At 37.1% G+C, this 20,553-nt stretch overlaps 1 protein-coding gene across 4 annotated transcripts in view; it reads left to right on the top strand.

Moving 5' to 3' along the window:
- The first annotated feature begins 16,918 nt into the window (after positions 1 to 16,918).
- Positions 16,919 to 20,553, top strand: part of LOC103479475 (contactin-associated protein-like 4) — a 152,677-nt gene continuing 149,042 nt past the window's right edge. For all 4 annotated transcript variants that reach the window (XM_017310027.1, XM_017310025.1, XM_017310026.1 and 1 more), the window contains exon 1: positions 16,919 to 17,084. In XM_017310027.1, the coding sequence (XP_017165516.1) occupies positions 17,000 to 17,084 (85 nt within the window). In that variant the 5' untranslated portion in view covers positions 16,919 to 16,999. The remainder of the gene's footprint in view (positions 17,085 to 20,553) is intronic.

The raw sequence follows: 20,553 nt of genomic DNA, 5'->3' as shown, positions 1-20,553 counted from the left end.
AACTTCAAAGACAAACTAAAAGCTAAAAAAAAAAAAAAAAAATGGAATAAGTTTTGGCCGACAAAAACAGGAGTGCAATCTCAGAGGGAAACCTTCTGTGTTGCTGTGCCAAATCTAAATGTGTTAGATTAATTATTTACCCCAAATAAAACTGGAACAAAACAAGCTGCTGGAGAATGGAAGGCAAATCCTTAACTGAGTCGAAGCTGAGAGTGTTTTTTTTTTTTTTCTTTCACAAGCTTATAAAGCAGAAACCCAAGAAACAACCTTTAATTGAATTCCGGCTGTGAAAACACGATTTAAAACATTTGTTAGATTTTAAACATTCACTCTGAGTAATTCACAAGTTAGACATGTTGCGTGTAAAGTTTGTAAAGGCTGCAGGAATGTTTTTGATCTACCTAAATATCAGAGATGAGGACTCTGAAAACACATCACTACACCTCCAGCCTGCACCTCCGTTCTAATGTGTTATTTATAAGGCGGAGCGCCAAAGCAAAGGCTTTTACTGGATTTCTGAAGGTTATGACTGCAGCTCCTTCACCCACTAACTTGATAATGAAGCAAACTCCTGGGAAAATCACCTCTGCCTGAAAACATGTGAGAAAACATATGATACTTGGCAATGCTTTGTACCAACACCAGACTCAAATAAATAATACAAAAAAAAAATCAAAGCTGGGTTTCAAAAGATGTTTGGGAAAAAAACAGAGGTTAAGAAAATACATGAAAAACCAAGTAGAGACCTGTTATTCTACGTTAAATCTAACAAACACAATTAAATCCAGTTGCTTACACTATAAAAAGAGATTTTCTTTCTCGCTGCCTGATGTTTTCTGGTTTTGGATTTAGGATTACCTAAATAATCTTTAGTTCATAGATACAAGAAATATTACCAAATATTAGATTATTTAATTAATCGATTTGGTAACACTTTATTTGAAGGGGTGTGCATAAATCCGGCGTCACTTTGTCATAAACATGACATAACGGTCATTATCATAAAGGAGTTTTAGTGAATGTTTATGACTGCTGTCATGAAATCCGGTAAACAATGACACTTTTAATACAAAGTTGACTCTTTTAATTGACTTTTAATGTAAGTTTTAAATAAACAATTCAAAGTTACTTAGCACTGTTTTATCAAATAATGCTAAGTTGACACGTTTGATGCACTTTTAATGCAACTTTTAATGTATATTTGCATTAAAGGGTCATCATTTACCGTCATAAACATTCATGAAAACTCCTTAAATCTTTGTCAACACTTTGGTTTTGTACAAGTCTTGGTGTTTTTGCCCCTAACTGAAAACTTAACTTTTAAAATGTGTCATATAAGCTGTATTTCTATTAAATTGGCACAAATCTTTGTCTATGTTCCTCTAATGTCGAAAAAAACACAATTTTGCGATTGGAGTGTTTGCATTAAATGAGAAATTAAATTAAAATCACACGTGAATAAGCTTGTTCATGCAATAAGTCACTAGTACTGATTATTAATGCTATTTGACTCTGAGCTGATTGTAATGATTTTTGGCTTTAATTCAACAATTTTTGATACTTTTTAAGGACATTTTAATAAACGCAGGATCTCCAAGTCCTTTTCTGCTGTGGGCGGTGTAACAAACTGCAAACACCCAAAGACCTGTTTTGATAACAAATGTTGCTGGACGATAAATTGTCCCAGAAGGTATTGCAATAAACGATAATATTGTTGTTTTGAGACCAGTTTCAAGTATCATTATTTTGCAAGAACACATTCTCAAAGGCAAATAAACTTTAAATTCTAATGAATGTTTAACGCTGGAACTGGGAAACATTTTCAATATCCAAAAAAAATAAACAAAACAACAGAAACAGCAAATGAAATCAATCATGAAGTAACCAAAGAGCGAGTTGAGACCAAAACACCAGACTGAAGACTTTTGTCATCCAGTTTTTGGTAGAAAGGGAGAAAAGAGAAATCATGCAAATGGAAATTATTCATCTCCTTTCAATTTCTCATGTGATTAATTGATTTATTGTTTATTTTGACAAGCCTAAACACCACATAGCTTTATATTGGCAGACCTTTTTATACATAGAAATAGATAGAAAACTCAGTTGTTTCTTCTTCTTCTCCTCGAAGCTTCAGCTTCTCTTTTACTATGAAAAAAAAAATAAAATCTCTTCATCGCTTTTCTCTTTCACGCAATTGGCCGAGTGGTTGGGCAGCAGGTCTCCAACAGCCTGCAGCTGCTGCTGTGAATATAAAACAGAGTCAAAGATCATTGATCACCAGCTCTGTCCTTCTGGAATTCATCACAAATTCAAGTGTGGACAAAAAGCAGAGCTGAGCCTCGTATCGTTGAAAACATCTACAGCCTTCAGCACCGCCCTCACTTTTCTTCCTCTGTTCTTTCTATCACTTGCCTGGGGTTGTTCCTTCTGTTATGTTCCACATACAGTATGGATATGTGGTGTAACATTTCTTTACTTTTCATTTTCCTTAAGTTAATTGAGTGTCTTCGTAGCTAATTGGTGTTTTGTAACTTATGCTTGGTTTTTTTTCTGGATGAAATGTAAAGATGCAAATCATAGTGGATCTGGATGAAACAATATTGTGAGTTTTTGTTTTTATGTCTACAGGCAGAGGTGGGCAGATTACCCCAAAAAAATTTTACTCAAGTAAGAGTAGCGATACTTTAACATAAATGTACTGGAGTAAAAGTGAAAAGAAGCCAAGAAATTACTCAAGTAAGAGCAAAAAAGTATCTGGTAAAAAGTCTACTCAAATACTGAGCAACTGATCAAGTTATCAATCAATTAATATTTATTACATCATCAGATGGACCAAAATATAAAGTTAAGTGGAAATTTTGGTAAGTAATAAAAAATAACAAAATCAGACAAAATAAAATGTTTCCAAATCAGTTTCTTTCAATAAAAAAACTTTAACAAAAACTGCAGGTGTGTGTCTGTGTTGCTGAATTTTTGGTTAAAACATGTTTGTTTTCTATTCTCTGGGTAGAAAATCCAGAAATTTTACTCAAGTGAGAGTGGAAATACTTCATTAAAAAAATGAGCTCAAGTAAAAGTAAAAAGTACAGCGCAGTAAAAATACTCCTAACAGTAAATTTAGAAGAAAAGAAAATTACTCAAGTAAACGTAACCAGACTCTGTGTACAGGTCTCTTTCTCTGTGTGTTTTGCTTTTAACTGGTTTCATAACTTATTTCTGTTTTTCTTTCTTGGAAGAAGAAAAACTGTCATCTGTCAGGTTGACAGTTTGATCCCGGCATTTTAGTAACATATGCAGAAGTGAACCTTGATCAAGGCACTTTGGCCTCAATCTGCTGGTCACTGTGTGGTTTGGTTGTCTGTGAGCTGCAGCATAAAAGGCCTTTTGGGTGGTCAACACATTTAAAGCAAAGCACTGGACATTTTTGGTCCAGATTTTCTGTTTTCACACATTTCATTTCAATATTCGACTCCATCTTATCACTAAAAATAAGGTTTAATGTGTCCGAAGTCAGGAATAAAAGAAGCGAAAGAGTTTCAGAGATGAAACATTAACACAATAACAAAAACTGAAATTGAGAAAACATTTTCAATAACTGAAACAAATCATGCGTTTATAAAACTGATTAAAACATACTGAAATTATAGATATAATATCCTTTGTTTTTGTGTTTATGAATCTATTTATTAGCCTTTTGCACTGATGTGAAATAGATTTTTTATGTTAGCTGTCGGCAAATTACGATGCTCCGTAATCCTAAGGGCGGCGTTTACGCTACTCAGCAAAATGGCTGCAGCAAAATTAAGATAAAACGCCAGAAAATGTAATTTAATATGTATCTTCTGTTGGGTATTCATTACCCAATCGATGTATACATAATCAAACAAAATACTTTTTTCTTAATTCTGCAATTAGAAATTAACCAAAGTATGAAAAAATGAAAACTAAACAATATTTAACTAATAAAAACTAGCAAACACACCCTAAAAACTACTTGAGTTAGTCAAAAAGTTAACAAAATAAAACTAAACTACAATGAAAAACCCACAAACTATTACAACCTTTCTAAACACCCAACCAGAGCAGATGAATAAAAGCTTAAAAACTGACTGAGTCAGATTCTCCTCTTTCTCTCTCACCTCATTTCTATGCAGCTCTTCTCTCCGCTTTTCAGACGTCCACTCTGCATCTCCTTGTAGCTGTTTTCTTTCTTTTCTTTTCTTTTTTAGATGTTTCTATGGCAAAGCAAAAACACTCCATTAGTGACAAATGTGTCGCTTCACCACGGGGATCATTTGAATCGCAGGTTCACAACCTAAAAGAGGGTTTTGACCAGCAAACTTGGCAGGCCTGAAACAGAAATTCCTCCTCAGTGGCTCAGATAGAGGAGCGAGTACTTTAGTGATGCTTGGTCCAACGGAGCTGAATGAGCGTCCAAATGAAAACAACTTGGAAGGAGTTCATCCACTGCTTCGGTTTGGCTGTTTCACTTAATAAACTGTCAAAATGTTTACAAACATCTAAATAAGTTGGAGGATTTTCAGGAAATACTTCACAGGGTTCATCCGCAGCCTGGAAAAGAATATTAATTAGGGCAGGATAATTATCGGAAAAGTGTTTATTGAACGCAGTGAAATGTGAATGTTGCCAGAGAAGCAGCATTCAGCTTCTATCCACCACAAGTCTGGAACAAACACCAGAAAACTAGAATGGTTAAAAACTCATCTTTGATAAGTAGCATGTGGGAAACTGATGAACATATCTGATGTGTGTATGATTTAGATCAGTGGGTCTTAACCTTTTTTAAGGTACCGAACCCCCCAGTTTCATATGCGCATTCACTGAACCCTTCTGTAGTGATAAATAAAATATTATTTTTTTCCCCCCTTGAATAGGGGTTGGGTCACCCCTATTCAAGACATAGGGGTGACCCAACTAGAGTCTAGTTGGCTGTAGTTGGCTCTAGTGACCCAACTAGAGCCTAGTTGGGTCACCCCATGATCACTAAGTCTTCCTAAAAAGTGGAGTCTCTGAGAACAGTTCTTCAAAATATAGTCAGTGTTTTCAGCAAAGTTGAGGTGACTGTCCAGRAACGACCCAAGGTATTTAAAATTTGAAACAGTTTCAACAGGTTGGCCATCGAGAGAAACTGGAACCACTTTAAGGTCTTGTTTAGATCATTTAATTAGCTCTACATTCTTAAGAGAATGAAAAATTTATAATAAATAATAAAGACTTTGTGGTATTCTGATTTAGTAATGTAATTATATTAGTTGTGTTACCACCCCCACGCCACTAGAGGCAGTACCAACCCCGAAAAGATGCGAGTAAGGAGCAGATTTAGAAGTACAACGAAAACTACAGAATTTGGTAAAAACTGTGAGCTTTGCTGAAGTAATTAAAGACACAAGTTGATATACATGCTGAGAGTCGAACTCCTTCAATCAGAGCTCCTCCGCAGCTCTGATTGGCTCAGCAATGTAACGTGATCCTCTGATTGGCTAAGCAATGTAACGTGATCCTCTGATTGGCTCAGCAATGTAACGTGATCCTCTGATTGGCTCAGCAATGTAACGTGATCCTCTGCGTTAAGTGGTGTGTCATCACGACTTTACACAAGTGTGTCTTTACCTCGACGGTAGAGGCTCCGCCGAACCCCTGAGACCGACTCACCGAACCCCTGGGGTTCGATCGAACCAGGTTAAGAACCACTGATTTAGATGATGGCAAAATGTACGGTTTGCTGCTTTATTACTGCTATTATCTGAAGTTTTAAAGTTTATAAAACACTATTCACTGGGTGTTCATTGATTGAGCAGCTGTTTAGCCAGTCTCTCTTTAAAAAATAAAGCAGTAGGGTTTAATTTGGCTCCATTCCTGCAATCTGCATGCCTGCAGTCTGGACACTAAACCACTTATTACATCTCTGCTGTCACGTTTTTCCTGCTTATTTTGACGTATTCATTGCTGCTATTCAAGCGTTCTGCGGTTTGTGTGCTCAGTTACAGAGACGAGGCGACAAGAAACAGAAACAGAAAACCTGATGAAGTGGCTTCTCATTAAAGAACCGGCTGAGAACGCCATGGCCTGTCTGGGAGAAGGTCAGACACAAACATCCTCACTGTGGCTGGCATCTGTTATTAGCCTCACTCATTAGGTGTCGTTTTGCTCATGTTGACAATGACCGGAAAGTAGAAAAGCAACATTCACCTAACGTTAAGGTGTCCTCTAATTGACTGTTTGCAACTATATCACAACTATGTCCGCCATGATGTAAGTGAGGGACGGGAGTATTGATCAGAGCGACTCACCCAACACTTCGTACCTTGGCTCCATTGTAGCTTGGCGCCGTTCTTTTGCTGTGTTCCTGAAGTTTTCAATCTTCATTTTGCAAACAGCGAGGCTCATGTCGAGCTTCCTGGGAATTCAGTAAAAAAGAAAATGAGTCCAAATGTTTACCTCTAATGAATCGCTGGTTGAATCGCTCTCTTTTAATTATTGTGGTGCTTTCCGCGCATAAGTATGTTAGCAATAGCTTTGGCTAAGCAATTTCTCACTAAAAAATTAACTGAATTGTATTTTTATTAACATTTTCTATTTCATGCATTTATTTCAGTAGCTTATGTACATACTTTTTATTCAAAGCAGCCCTACTCTGTACCTAACGTAACATGTCCAGGGTTTCTCCCAGTGTATTATAAGCCTGGCGGGCCACCAGGCTTTACTTGTGCCCCCGCCAGGCTAAGTATTGCTTATTTTTTTAAAGTCTTTTAAAATGTTTGCCTTTTTAAGAATTTATAGTTGGTGTTAATGTATTAATCTTCCAATGCTTTAATAACACATAATTATCAGTTGATATTTTAAAATTTCCTGTCAATTTTAAACAGTTTTTAACTCAAAAACACGACGGGCTGCTGGATGAATGACTGCCTTAGCACCCAACCACCGGGCTTAGCAAGTTTTCTTGATAACCTTGATATCTGAACTACGGCTGAAACAACTCCTCGAGTAATTCGAGTACCTTGATTATTAAAATTCCTCGAGGAAAATTTACCTGCCTCGAAGCTTCATGAATTTATACTTTGTTATTTATTATTTATTATTTAGTGCACCGTGTTCCGGGCGAAACATTATTTGCGGTGTGCAGAGCTCTCACTTCCGCCTCTGAGTTGTTGACGAAAGCTAAGTGTTAGCGGCATAACGTCCAATCTTCAAGTTCGGCCTGTGGGGATTTTATTGATTGATTATAATGCCCGGGTTTTCATCGTTTTTCTGGGACCAACAAGCTTCCTTAAAATGACTGGAGCGATGCCTGGAGTTCGGCAGCCTTTCTCCTCCGGGATCTGCTGGTTCAGAGCGAACGGTGGGAAGACGCTGCGGAGTATTTATACAGGTGAGCGGATAGACTGAACACGGCGGGCGGCTGAGTAGTTGATGATTACAGTGTAAGTGTAGCTTTACGGACGAACCGCACAATAAATTTCATATCACCCCGGTCTCAACAGTGGCGGAAATCATCATGGCGGTACATGGCTGGTCGATGAGTTTCTGAGTGTGATGAACCGCAAATATCCCGTATTGCTCCCCCCGCCCGCGCGTTCTTACATTCGTCCCCTGGTCTACCGGTCCCCGGACTTACATTCGTCTGTCCCCTGGTCTATTTCCTCCCATCCTCCCCCATCTTACTGTCGTTTGCTCGCCTGCCCCCCACCCACCCAAGCTCCCCACTCCAGGCGACATTTCCCGTATTCTCAATCCCAAAGCTGGACAAGGTCAGAGTTCATCTATGAGAATCCTTGTTAAATGGCGTTTTAACTAAAACTCTGAGGTGTGAGACGTTTAACTCAAGTCCTACAAGGGGTGCTAGTTTAAATGTTTTTATCTTTTTTAACCTTTTTTTTCTTTTTCTTTAAAAAAATAAAATTCTCTTTGTCTTTGTAACTGTTTATTCACTGTCACATGCTGTTTTTATTTTAATTATGTAAAGCACTTTGAAATGCCTTGCTGCTGAAATGTGCTATACAAATAAAATTTGATTGATTGATTGATTGATTGATTGATTGATTGATTGATTGATTGATTGATTGATTGATTGATTGATTGATTGATTGATTGATTGATCTATTAAAGAACACATGAAAACATGCACTTAAAGCTGGATCATAGACATTTTTTATAAGTGTATTTGTGAACCTGGCTCTTTATTATTAAATTGAATATAATTTCAGATTTTTGTACAACTTTTCTTCAGGTTAACTTAGAAAGTGAGCTGTTACTGTTACAGGTTAGTTTTCTAAACTACAAAAAAGTAACCGTTAGGGAAGCTCAAATATGGAAAAATGGACTGATATCCGATAATAACACTGGTGTTATTGAAGATTTACCAATATTTTATTTTATAATTTTTTTTATCCGATTACTCGATTAATCATAAGAATAATTGATAGATTACTCGACTACTAAAATATTTGTTTACAGCAGCCCTAATCTGAACCCTTTTTCAGTAAAAAATTGAATGGCCGGTTACTTTGGAAACATTCTCTCTCAAATGAAATGAAATGACATCAAACTTATATAACGCTTTATTACGACGCTTTAAATGAAACCATTTCACTTTGTTTCAGTTGCGTCCTTTATTCCCTCTAAATGTAACATTTTTAATTTGGATCTACACAATTAGCCGCTTAGTAATTGGAGCACATTTTCCAAACACATCCCAACATGTAAAGAAATCATTTCTGTGTCTCTGACTTTATGTGTCGCTGCCTGTGTCTGAACTAATCCGTCACGTTTTCCCCGGCGTCGTGAAGCCTGCAGTCTGATCGCGTCTGATTCTTTGTTTCGTTTTCAGAACATTGCTTTCTCTGTGTGTGGAACATCTGCAGACCGTCTAAGTGTGTGATGGCCATGTTGAGTGTGCGTTATCTGATTCCCACGCTGCGCTGGCTCTCAACAGGTTTTTTTTTTTTTATCATCTCATTGCATTTGCCATCCACACTGTCAGTGGCTCTTCATTATCTGATCCCCCTGCTAACTCTCGGCATGCCCCCCTCGCCTTTCTCCGTCTTCACGACTCTTTTCTTGACCGTGTGTTATCGACTCCAGGCTTTTTCTCTCCAAATGCGTTCACTTGATATTCTGCCCCAGACCTGATGTGTTGAATGTGACTCCTTCACCTCATCCCCGGGCATTTCTGTGTTACACAAATTGGTCCGAAGCCCCCCGCTGCGTGGAGAACGGCGGCTGCTTCGATCGGAGAATATTCAGTTATGACTCGCACAAAGCCAGCCGCCAGCTGTGCGGCACGACTTTTACCGAGTTTCCAGAAAATCTAAGATTTTTCCGTCTGTTCTTGTTGGTGATCGAGAAAATGAGGTTGCAAACTAACGGCTAAAAAAATTAAAGTTTGACAAACAAAACGTTTTGTTCTTTAATTCACTTGTAACAAGCTTCGTGTCATCTGAAGAAAGAAAAAAGTGTTTTTACGGTATATCAGCGACAGTTGGAGAGAACAAGTTTGGTTTCAGACGTTTGTAAACGTAAGGACATTCTACACAGGAAACCTTTAAGCCAGTGGTTCTTAACCTGGTTCGATCGAACCCCAGGGGTTCGGTGAGTCGGTCTCAGGGGTTCGGCGGAGCCTCTGCCGCGGAGGTAAAGACACACTTGTGTAAAGTCGTGATGACGCCCCGCTTTGCCGTGACTTGCTGCAGAGGATCACGTTACATTGCTTAGCCAATCAGAGGATCACGTTACATTGCTTAGCCAATCAGAGGATCACGTTACATTGCTTAGCCAATCAGTGCTGCGGAGGAGCCCTGATTGAAGGAGCTCCACTCAGCATGGATTTGAACGTGTGTCTTTAATTCAGCAAAGCTCACAGTTTTTACCAAATTCTGTAGCTTTCGGTGTACTTCTAAATCTGCTCCATAGTCTCATCTTTTTGGGGTTGGTACTGCCTCTAGTGGCGTGGGGGTGGTAACACAACTAATATGATTACATTACTAAATCAGAACACCGCAAAGTCTTTATTATTATAAATTTTTCATTCTCTTAAGAATGTAGAGCTAATTAAATTACCTTAAAGTGGTTCCAGTTTCTCTCGATGGCCAACCTGTTGAAACTGTTTCAAATTTTAAAAACCTTGGGTCGTTCCTGGACAGTCACCTCAACTTTGCTGAAAACACTGACTATATTTTGAAGAACTGATCTCAGAGACTCCACCTTTTAGGAAGACTTAGTGATCATGGGGTGACCCAACTAGACTCTAGTTGGGTCACCCCTATGACTTGAATTTGAGAGGGAAAAATCATATTTTATTTATCACTACAGAAGGGTTCAGTGATTGAGCATATGAAACTGATGGGTTCGGTACCTCAAAAAAGGTTAAGAACCACTGGTCTAAGCTGTTTCTACAGTTGTTTCATCTTTCAGAGTAGGAAAGTATTTATTTATAGAAATGTAGGAATAACGGCATGAAGTTATATTAAATTTTGTTATGTTAAATAGGAGAAATTAGTTCACAGTTACCTAATAAATGACGTCAAACCATGGCTGTTCTAGTTTCAGACAAACGAGAGCGGTAAGTTGTGTTTTGGGGGAAACTTCTGTGCATTTAAACAGATTAAAAAAAATTTGTGATTGGTTGACTTAGGTTATATAATATGCCCAATTTAATGCCCAACTCAAGATGAAGAACTGTTTTATACAACGTCGAGCTGATAAAGTGACAATCCGAGCTTTTTATGATGGTGTTGCTCACCATGGTGGCAGAGGAGATCTAATCAGTTGTCAGGCTTTTAAGAATTGATATTTAATTGGAAAAATGAACTGCAGAGCATTGGTTAGTCAGTGTTTTTACCTGTACAGATTGCTGAGTGGGAATTTAGCAAGGTAGGCCCAGATAACTTAGTGCTAGCGTGTACCAGCTACCACACCATCTGTAGCCAGAAAAAATCAACACTGCCTTCTTTCTGCTCATGTTCAGGTTTCAGCTTTCGTTTAAGTTTGTCCACTCTGAGCTTCTGTATCAAAGAATATTTAAATAAAGCTCCCAAGAAGTCCTCTTCTAACATTTGACGCTCTTCAGATGTTGTCCGAACAGCTTCTGGCAGCAGAGATGTCATTTGCAATCATTGAGGATTTTAGCTTTTTCTTTTGACTTTGTACTTATTTTAAAATCATTAGACATACCAGTTGGATAAACATAAAACCTTCTAGCAGAGTTGGGTAGTAAGTAGTTACATCTGCTCAATTACATTTACTTCTTTGAAAAGAGTCAAATAAAAGTTTGGAGTATTTTTACTGCGCTGTACTTTTTATTTTTACTTTAGTGATTTTATTATGAAGTATTTCTATTCTTACTTGAGTAAAATTTCTGGATTTTCTACCCACTGAGTGAAAAACAAACATGTTTTAACCAAACATTCACCAGACACACACCTGCAGTTTTGGTTAAATTTTCAAAAGTTTGTAAACATTTTATTTTGCCTGATTTTATTTTATTTTTCTTATATGAATTATTGTCATTTTCATCCTTAAAAAAAATAAATTTACACTTAACCCTTTATTGGCTATAGTGGCTTTTATTTGATAGTTAGTTGACAGGAAAGTGGGTAATGAGAGACGGGGAAGACATGCGGCAAAGAACACCAGGCCGGGAATCAAACCTGCGACAGCCGCGTCGAGGACTGAGGCCTCCATATGTGGGTTGTGCTTAACCCCTAGCCACCATTTCACACCCATTTCCACTTAACCCTTGAGTTTACAAATGGGATCCAACCGACCCCACACACGTAAAACTTGAATCATTTTGCCACAGTCCTCCACGTTTGCTTCAGTACTCGCACACACAAGGGTTAACTTTATATTTTCTTTGTCTGATGATGTAATTTGTAAGTAAATGATTGATAAGTGGATCAGTTATTCAGCACTTGAGTAGACTTTTTACCAAATACTTTTTTTTCTCCTACTTGAGTAATTTACTGGACGGCTACTTTTTACTTGAGTACAATTTTTGGGTACTCTACCCACGTCTACCTTCTCACAGCATCAAATATGACACAAAAAAACAACTAAATGTAATAAAACTGATTTATTTTTTCTGTCTTATTCATCTTTGCAAATGTATTAAATGTTACAAAGAGTTTTTTTTCCAAGTTGCTTCTTTCCTTTTTGTTGTTTTTTCACAGCAGCTTAAAGAACACCAGTTTTCTGTTCATAGGAAAACAACACATTGATACAGAAATCTGCTGAACGCAGATAACAGATTAACTCCACAGATTAGTGAACAGCAGCGTAATTTGGAAGACCACTCAACTGAGACACATAATGGAGTTTCTAGGCAACTTCATATTTCTGACACAAAGAATGAATCTGTTTTTTAAATTTGCCATTCCCTGCTAACAAACGATGCAATAAATTATATTTCTTTGGCACAGTTTTAATCACATATCCTTACTCTGAATGCCTAATGCATGTTGCAGATGTTATTAAAAAAAACTGTGACCTGAGTTTTAAACTTGTTTTTTAGTTTTCACTGTTGATCTGGTGAACTTACAGAAACAGATTATTAAAAAAAAAAAAAAAAAAAGTTAGAGCTGCTTGAAGTTTATTCATTGATTGCTTTGGTTTTTCATCTCCTTCTTGTCTCCATGGGCTTCATCTGACGCATCCTGATGTTCCGCAGAAATGTGTCTGAAAGGTGCAAATGAAAGTATTATTTGTTATGAATCTTTGACTTTTTCAAATTCTTTCCATGATGTTCAACTAAAACATTTCACTTCTTTTTAAGCTGTTTTGTTAGGTCACATTCACACTGCAGCCTGAAGTGACCCAAATACATTTTTTTTTTCTTTTGCGTGTTCGTTCACACTTCCAAATAAATGTGACTTGTATGTGATCTCCAGTGTAAACTGCAAACGACCTGAAAGTGTCCCACATGCGCAGTAGAGGGCGCAATAACGTCACACATAGAGAGCGTGCTCAGTGTTTTGCCAAGAAGAAGAAGTGCTCAGTGTTTGCAGAAATAAACATGGATGCTAATGTTCCATGTTTAGCATCCATGGATCATTAGCAACCATGGATGCTAATCTTACAATTTTGAAATTGTTTTCCGATCGGAGCCAGCATATTAACAACTTAACCCTCATTATCTATCGTCCGCATTATCGTCCACCATGGTTGTTGTTTTCCTCCCTTCTCCCACGTTGTCATAACGCAGAATAATGATGCTTGTCGAGTGTCAACGATGTTCAGGTCCTGGCCGTTCAGACTCAGGTCACATTTGAAAGATTTGATTCATATCGGATATCCAAATGCCGAAAAAAATCTAACCTGTGTTGTACAGACTGTCATGGAAAGATCAGATACAGGTCGCATTAAGTCGAAAAAATCGAAATTGAGTCACTTCAGGCTGCAGTGTGAACGAGGCCTTTGTGTGATGTTATTGCGTCCTTTACTGCGCATGCCGGGAGACTTTCAGGTCATTTGCGGTTCACACAGGAGATCCCATACAAGTTGGATATTTTTTGAACCACGCCAAAAAATACGTCAGATTTCACCAAAAAAATCTGAATTTAGCATTAAGGCCTGCAGTGTGAACGTAGCCTTAGAGAAAGTTTGATTCTTTGTTGTTTTTTGTTTTGTTTTGAAAACACACTAGCAGGTTTTTAATAAGTTAAGATAATAATTGGTGAAGTTGGGGAAACTTTGCCAACCCGTAGATTGGAAGCTACATCAGAAAGCATCCCGTTTTATTTGACTGAACTCCTGTTGGTGATTTCATCAAAGCTGCTGGGGGTTTTTTTACCATCAGAATCTACTTACTGCACTGGATCTTTGCCGAGTCCTGCATCATTTCAAGCAGCTCAAACTCTTTCAGCCTGATGCACAGCTCGCAGATTTCGTCCTCGTCGCTCCACGAAGCCGAGCCGGGATCCTCTGCTGTCACGACAAAGGCGTCCAGAGGCCGGTAATCAGGAATCTTCAGGAGCAGGTTTGAAGCCTGGCAGGCGGACGGCGCTTCGGCCCGCTGACCAGTCGAGCAGATCCAGTTAATGGAGCCGGTTTTACTCCGGGCGTCTCGCCTGGCGCTGATGGGCAGTGAGTTGATCTGTTTCAGTTTGGTGTCGAAAACAGAACGAATGCTGTGGATCTCCATCTTGTCATGGATGGAGGGGAAGTAATTGCCAGCAGCCATTTTCCTCAAGGTGCATTTGTTTTGTTTGGATTTAAACTGGACTGAACCCAGCTTCAAATGTTCTAGAACCAGGAGGGTTTCCAACCCTCAACAGCACAATACCAAATGATGGTGAATTTCAGAAAATACCCCCAAAATCCTTTATTTTTACTTTTTTACTGCTTAATCATAAATGTACATAAGCTATAATGGAAAATTTACCAGATTTCAATTAGACAAATATCAATCATTTCTATTGAAGTGATTTCATTATTATTTTATTTTATCTTTTAATTGATTTTTGTGGATTTTGTAGAGTTTTTGAGTGCAGAGAAAGGCGCCTAAAAATAAAATATTAAATTTATTAATTATATATATATATAATTATATTATTAATATTATTGTTGTTATTTATTTAAAAAACTAGAGGTCAGAATGAATATTAAAAACAATTGTACTCCATTAACAGAGATTCAGGTGTGAAAAAATTGTTGTGATGAGTTAAAACTGTGTTTTTTACTCTAAATAAAAAAATTTACAAAAATAATTTGCTAAACAAATACACTAAAAAAAGAGAATGGATCGCCAACTTTAAAAAAACTCATTTAATTTGTTACATTGAGTTTGGCAAACTTACTATATTTACATTTGTTTAACATGACAACTTTATGAAGATAATATAGTTGGATAAACTTAATGTGATTACTTGTGACAAATTATTTACATTTTTTTTATTTGGATCACCTGTTTTCTTTTTTTAGTGTAAGGTTTGATTTTGTTTTCTTTCATGAGTTTTTCTACACATGTAGAAAACACATGTGTTAAAAAAGTGCACTTTGTTGGAATTCCCTTGGAAGTATGTTTTAGAAAATATACATAAAGTGCAATAAAAACCTTTTTCGGTCTACACTTTGTGTTCTTACATTGACAGGAATCTAAATATTGTTTATTTATGTACTAGTTTTGTCTTGTGTTTCTTTCAATATTGTGTGTTCTTTCTTTTTTGACTTGCGCATGGAAACGTAAAAAATTATAGACACATAAACTAATTATTATAAATGGTGAAAAAGGATGTGATGAGAAACTGAAGTTGTTTTGGCTTGTAAAATTTAATAAATACATTAAACCACTTTATTTTCTGTAAAGTGGTTAGAAATGGCAATAAATCAATGTCTGTGCTGTGTATATATTTTCCTCTTTTTGTTGGTTTTTATAGTTTTGGTCAGGCTGCTTAAATATTATATTATTTTACACTTAGCAAAGCATGAGTCAACGTCATGTTGAGTTAGAGGTTGAAGCAATGCTTTTTAAAACTATTCCTCCTGTGTCAACTCAAAAGGGCTGAAAGCTGAAGAAAATCAAAACGGGCTCAATATGAATCAGCTATTAGATTCATTTTAAGAATGAACTGGATTTATTGAACCGTATTACTTTATTAGTTTGATGCATATGAGTATGTAAACTTACACAATCAAAAATTAACATTGATAATTTGCATTTAGTCCTCGTTAGCAAGCTAAATATTTAGCTTCAAGATGAGCAGTTATCGAGCTAAATAAGCTAGCAAGCTAAACATTTAGTTTACGAACGAAATTTTTAGCTTCAAACTATTTGGTTAACAAACTAAATATTTATTTAGTGTAATATTCCGTTTGAAACTAAGTATTTAGCTTTCAACTATTTAGCTCGGAGCAAAACAAGACTAGCTATCACACAAATTCACTTGCTGATAACCGGAAATGGACTATCAAAATAAAAGCTGGGTCAACTGTTGCTGGTGAACTGGCGCTGTCACTGTCGCTTTACATCCATGGGTAAACGTTTGTATTGCCATTAAAATGCCTAATCTGTTTTAAACTAAAATATTCTACATGTCGAGAGGAAAAGAAATAATTATTTAGAGGTGACATTAGCAACACTAGCTAGCTACTTTATTTCGGTTGTCCACTTCCCCTTATCGACAAGCCAATTTGCATATTAGCTAACTAAATAGTTCATTTCAAGCTCAATATTTAGCTGCAAATTATATATTTAGTTTGAAGGTAAATGTTTTGTGCTAGCTAAATACTTTTTGAAGTCACATGTTTAGCTTGCTAACTAAATAGTTCGAAGCTAAATATTTAGTTTGCTAATTAAATGTTTATTTGGAAACTGTCATATTCATAAATGAATTAGCAACATAGGGAAAATATAGCTTTAAGAATTAAACCGCCGTTTTTTTTTTTTTTTTTGTTATGAAATCCTAAATAACCCAAATTATTACTGCTAAATTTTGACTGTAACTTTACAAACGTAACCCCAAACCGGAGAGGTTAAAATTACAAATATGTGTTATAAACAGCCTTTACTGTCTTTTTTATAACTAACTCGGCTGTTTTTCAGTTGTTAATACACATTAGCTATGAAAAGATTCACCAAGGAGGGTTATTTTTCCTGTAAGCACATCTTTCCAGGCTTTTGTTGCCCCCAACTGTTTGAACACGTTTACAACCACATTATTTTTAAAAAAGTAAATAAATAATTAACTTTTCCAGCTTTTATAAGTTGGTTTATAGGTTTTGTCACCAAGTTCTTAAACTTTAAGACTGTTGTTTCTAATAAGTAAAGTTTTAATTATTATTTTTGTAATAAAAGGGCGCAGTCCTGCGTAGCTCCGTGTTTTCTCCGGTGGAGGAGGCGTTTCACTCTCTCTCTCTCTCTGTCCATCTCTCTCCTCCCTCCCTGGCTGTCCTCCTCCAGCTGGATCAGAGGAGATCTCAGTCGGAACCAGAGAGGAGAGGCGGTCTGTCGGCATCTCTGCAGCCTCCCCGCCGCTTCACCATGGATCTGCGGACTATAAGGTTGTTTGGGATTACCGCTCGGGTCGCCCTGCTGCTGTGCGGGGTGAGCGGGACAGCAGCGCAAGGTGAGTCCGAGCTCTGCACGTCTTTTTTTTATTTATTTATTTATTTATTTATTTTCCTTTACTTTGTTTCTGGATGGAGGCAAACCGGACTGAAAGAGATTTATTCAGGAGAGTTTTCAGTGCGGAGATTGCAGCGCATTTTGCGCAGCTGGGAGTTTTAACTTCGAGGACAAATCTCATTGATTATCCCGCTAATCCTCATTTGTGTCCTGCAATTACCAGAGTTGCAGTTGTGGTGCAAAGGAGTGCTCTAATCCCTTCCAAGTATCTAATTCCTGCGCGTAAAATTAGTTTAATCTGTTCGCTTTGTGGTTAGTTTGTGCTCACTGCAGCATGAGGGGCATCTTGGGTTTTGCTCCACAAAGCAGGTTGGAGAGGTGAGGCTTCAGGCAATGGCTGTGAATTTGACAGAGTCCGGTTTGACCTGCTGCTGCTGAATCTGAGGCGAAGTGATGCTGTTAACCCTGTCAGTATAAGCAATAAATTGATTAAACGTAAGATAAATTAAAACAAGCTCAATAATTTACATTTGCATTATTTATGGTTTTTTTTTTGTATTTTATGTCTTTGTTTCTACAAAAAAAAAACTGGATGATAAAAGCCTCCAGTCTGATGCTTTAGTTTCAACAAGCCCTTTTTCCTGAAGGTCAAGTTTGTTTATAGAGACTTCATAATTCATTTTATTTCTTGTTTCTGTTATTTTGTTTATTTATTTTGGATATTTTAAATAACTTCCCTTTCCAGTGTTAAATTTTTATCAGAACTTGAGAATGTCTTCTTGTGTTACCATTGTTTGAAAATGGTCTCAAAAACATCAATATTATCCTTTATCATGATAATTTCTGGGACAGAGCCTAGTTGTGGTGCTGATGATCAGAAGGGTTTTCGTTCAGACTCGTCTGTTTTTGCTCCCTTTAACATCCCATGCAGCTCATTTCTTCCTCTGTCGTGATTCTCACCCACCACTCAGCAGCTGCTCTTCATCTCCTTTTCCTGCTCAACCTTAAACATGGGAGTCAAACTCGTTTTCATTTTGGGCCACATCGAGATCACAAATACTCCCAAAGGCCCGGTTGCGCCAGAATGCATTTATAAAAACATCAACAAGCTAATAAAATATTAATAAATAGCTGTTGCTGCATTCAATAACTTTTTCTTTTCACATTGATCACTCGTAGGAAAGCAGTGGTCAGGTTAGCTATGAGGGGGACGAACAGTAAAAGCTGAAGGACGCCAATACTTCTACAGAGTTAAGGCTATAAAACACAACCTAAGCAGAGCAACTCATGCTGTGTTCACACAGCAGATCTTAATTCTCAATTACTATTTTTTGCTGAAATACTACTAGTGCAGTCAAATTTCTGCGCGAACAATTTACAACCCCAAGGCGACCTACATGCAGAAGAAGAATGTTGATGTCACACAGCAGGGCAATGTTTTCAAAAGTAATAATGGACGCTGCCATCTTTGGATCGATTTTTAAAGTTTTTTAGCAACGCAAGTCGACAGTATCATCATATGACACAACAAAACACAGGAATAAAAATGACATAGAAATAATAGAAGCGACATTTCAGAAAAATAAAAATGGTATTGGCCAAAATCGGAATCGCGAGGTCGGGCTTTTTAAAGATCAATAATCGGCAATAGGCCAAAAACTGCAATCGGTGCATCTGTAGTATTTTTGGTCTAGTTTTATTCACTTTAACTTTATTTTGGTAAATATACAGCATTTCACAAATTAAACAAAAGCAAAATACTGATTTACAAACACATAATTTACTTAAAAAGGAATTGGCTGACTTGCCTAACCTGTAAGTTATAGTTCAAATATCTTAGTGGGCTTAAAATAATACAAAACTAACTTATAATTAACTTTTCAGATCTTGTTTTAATTCAATAATTCCTTAAACTTATCAAAAAGTTCCACTGGCAGATTATTTCACTTATAAAATGGGAAAAATGTCTTAAAGGTAAATAATCTGCCAGTAGAACAAGTACTTTTTCAATCAATATTCAGGAATTATTGACTTAAAAGAAGCTTTCATAGCTTGCTGAAGTTACTTGTGAGTTAGTTTTTGTCTTATTTCAAGTGTAATACAATATTTGCGCTAGAAACTAGACCAAAAATACAATGTAGGATTTTGTGTTTTTATAGTGTTGCCCTCCCACTCCTCAATTATCCACTACTTTATGTTGTCCTATCATGTAAAATCCCAATATTTCAATAAGCATTGAAGTTTGTGCAAAGTAAATAAATTACAGACTTTTTAAGGCATTACTTTCCGACACTATCGGTGTTAAATCCCTAAACTCAGAGGATCATGAAGTAAAACCTGGACTTGAGTTAAGGAGCGGCTCTGGATTAGAAAGGATCTGTCACTGCTGTGTTTGATTTTCTGCTGCTTTTCCCTCAGAGTGAAGCATCTTCACCTTGATAGATGATCTTGGTGAATGTAGTCAAAGCTGTCTGGAGACTCTCAGAGTTGATTTCTGTCTGTTTCCTCATCCTTCATTTCTCTGTTCTCCCTCCGTGAATAAAACATCTCCAGCTTCAGCTGAAATGTCACCTCCTCTCTCCTTCTTTTCCGCCAGATATTTCTCCTCCCTTCCTGCTTTTTCTTACTTTTTTTATTCTCTTCCTGCTGCATTTCCTTCAAACTGTTTTGTCTCCAGCTCCATCTTTCTTCTCCTTTAACCTGTGAGACATTGTGTCTCTCTCTGTTTCAGGTCTGTACATCACAAAACCTCTCTTCACTGTTGTCTCTAATTCAAAAAGTTCCCTCTAGTTTTTACTCATTTTGATTTTTTATATATAAAAACATATTTCCCTTTCTCCTGTTAATCTTATTTTTCTGGTTCGTTGTAATTTTAAGCTGGTTGGAGATAAAATCTGATGATAAATAGCAGGAAAAAAATCAAGTTGATACAAACAGTGGAGTCCATCTGCTTTATATTTGATTTGTTCCTTTTATTATGTTTTTAATGTTTTTACTTCAGTATTTATTAATACTTTGATGTATGCAAGAAAACTTTCTCCTCACTTACCTTCCTCCTTCCACCCTTCCTTCCTTAATTTCTTCCTCCCTCCTTGCCTTATATCTTTCCTTTATTCCTTCCTTCTATAGTTCCTTCCTTTTCTCTTTATTTCCTTCTTTCATTTCTTCCTCCTTCACTTCCTTCCTTCATCCCTTATTTCTTTCCGTCCATCAGCTTTTCCTTCCTTCTTTCTTTCCTTCCCTCCCTCCCTTGAATAATCCTTCCTTCCTTTCATCCTTCCTCCCTTCCTTCTTACCCTCCTTACTCCCTTCTTTCCTTCCACCCATCTCCCTCCCTCCCTCCCTTACTCCCTTCTTTCCTTCCACCCATCGGCCTTCCTTCTTTCCTTCCACCCATCGGCCTTCCTTCCTTCCTTCCTTCCTTCCTTCCTTCCTTCCTTCCTTCCTTCCTTCCTTCCTTCCTTCCTTCC

This window comes from Poecilia reticulata, linkage group LG17, assembly GCF_000633615.1.
Source record: "Poecilia reticulata strain Guanapo linkage group LG17, Guppy_female_1.0+MT, whole genome shotgun sequence".
Classification (NCBI taxonomy): domain Eukaryota; kingdom Metazoa; phylum Chordata; class Actinopteri; order Cyprinodontiformes; family Poeciliidae; genus Poecilia; species Poecilia reticulata.
This window is presented reverse-complemented; position numbering and strand designations above follow the sequence as displayed.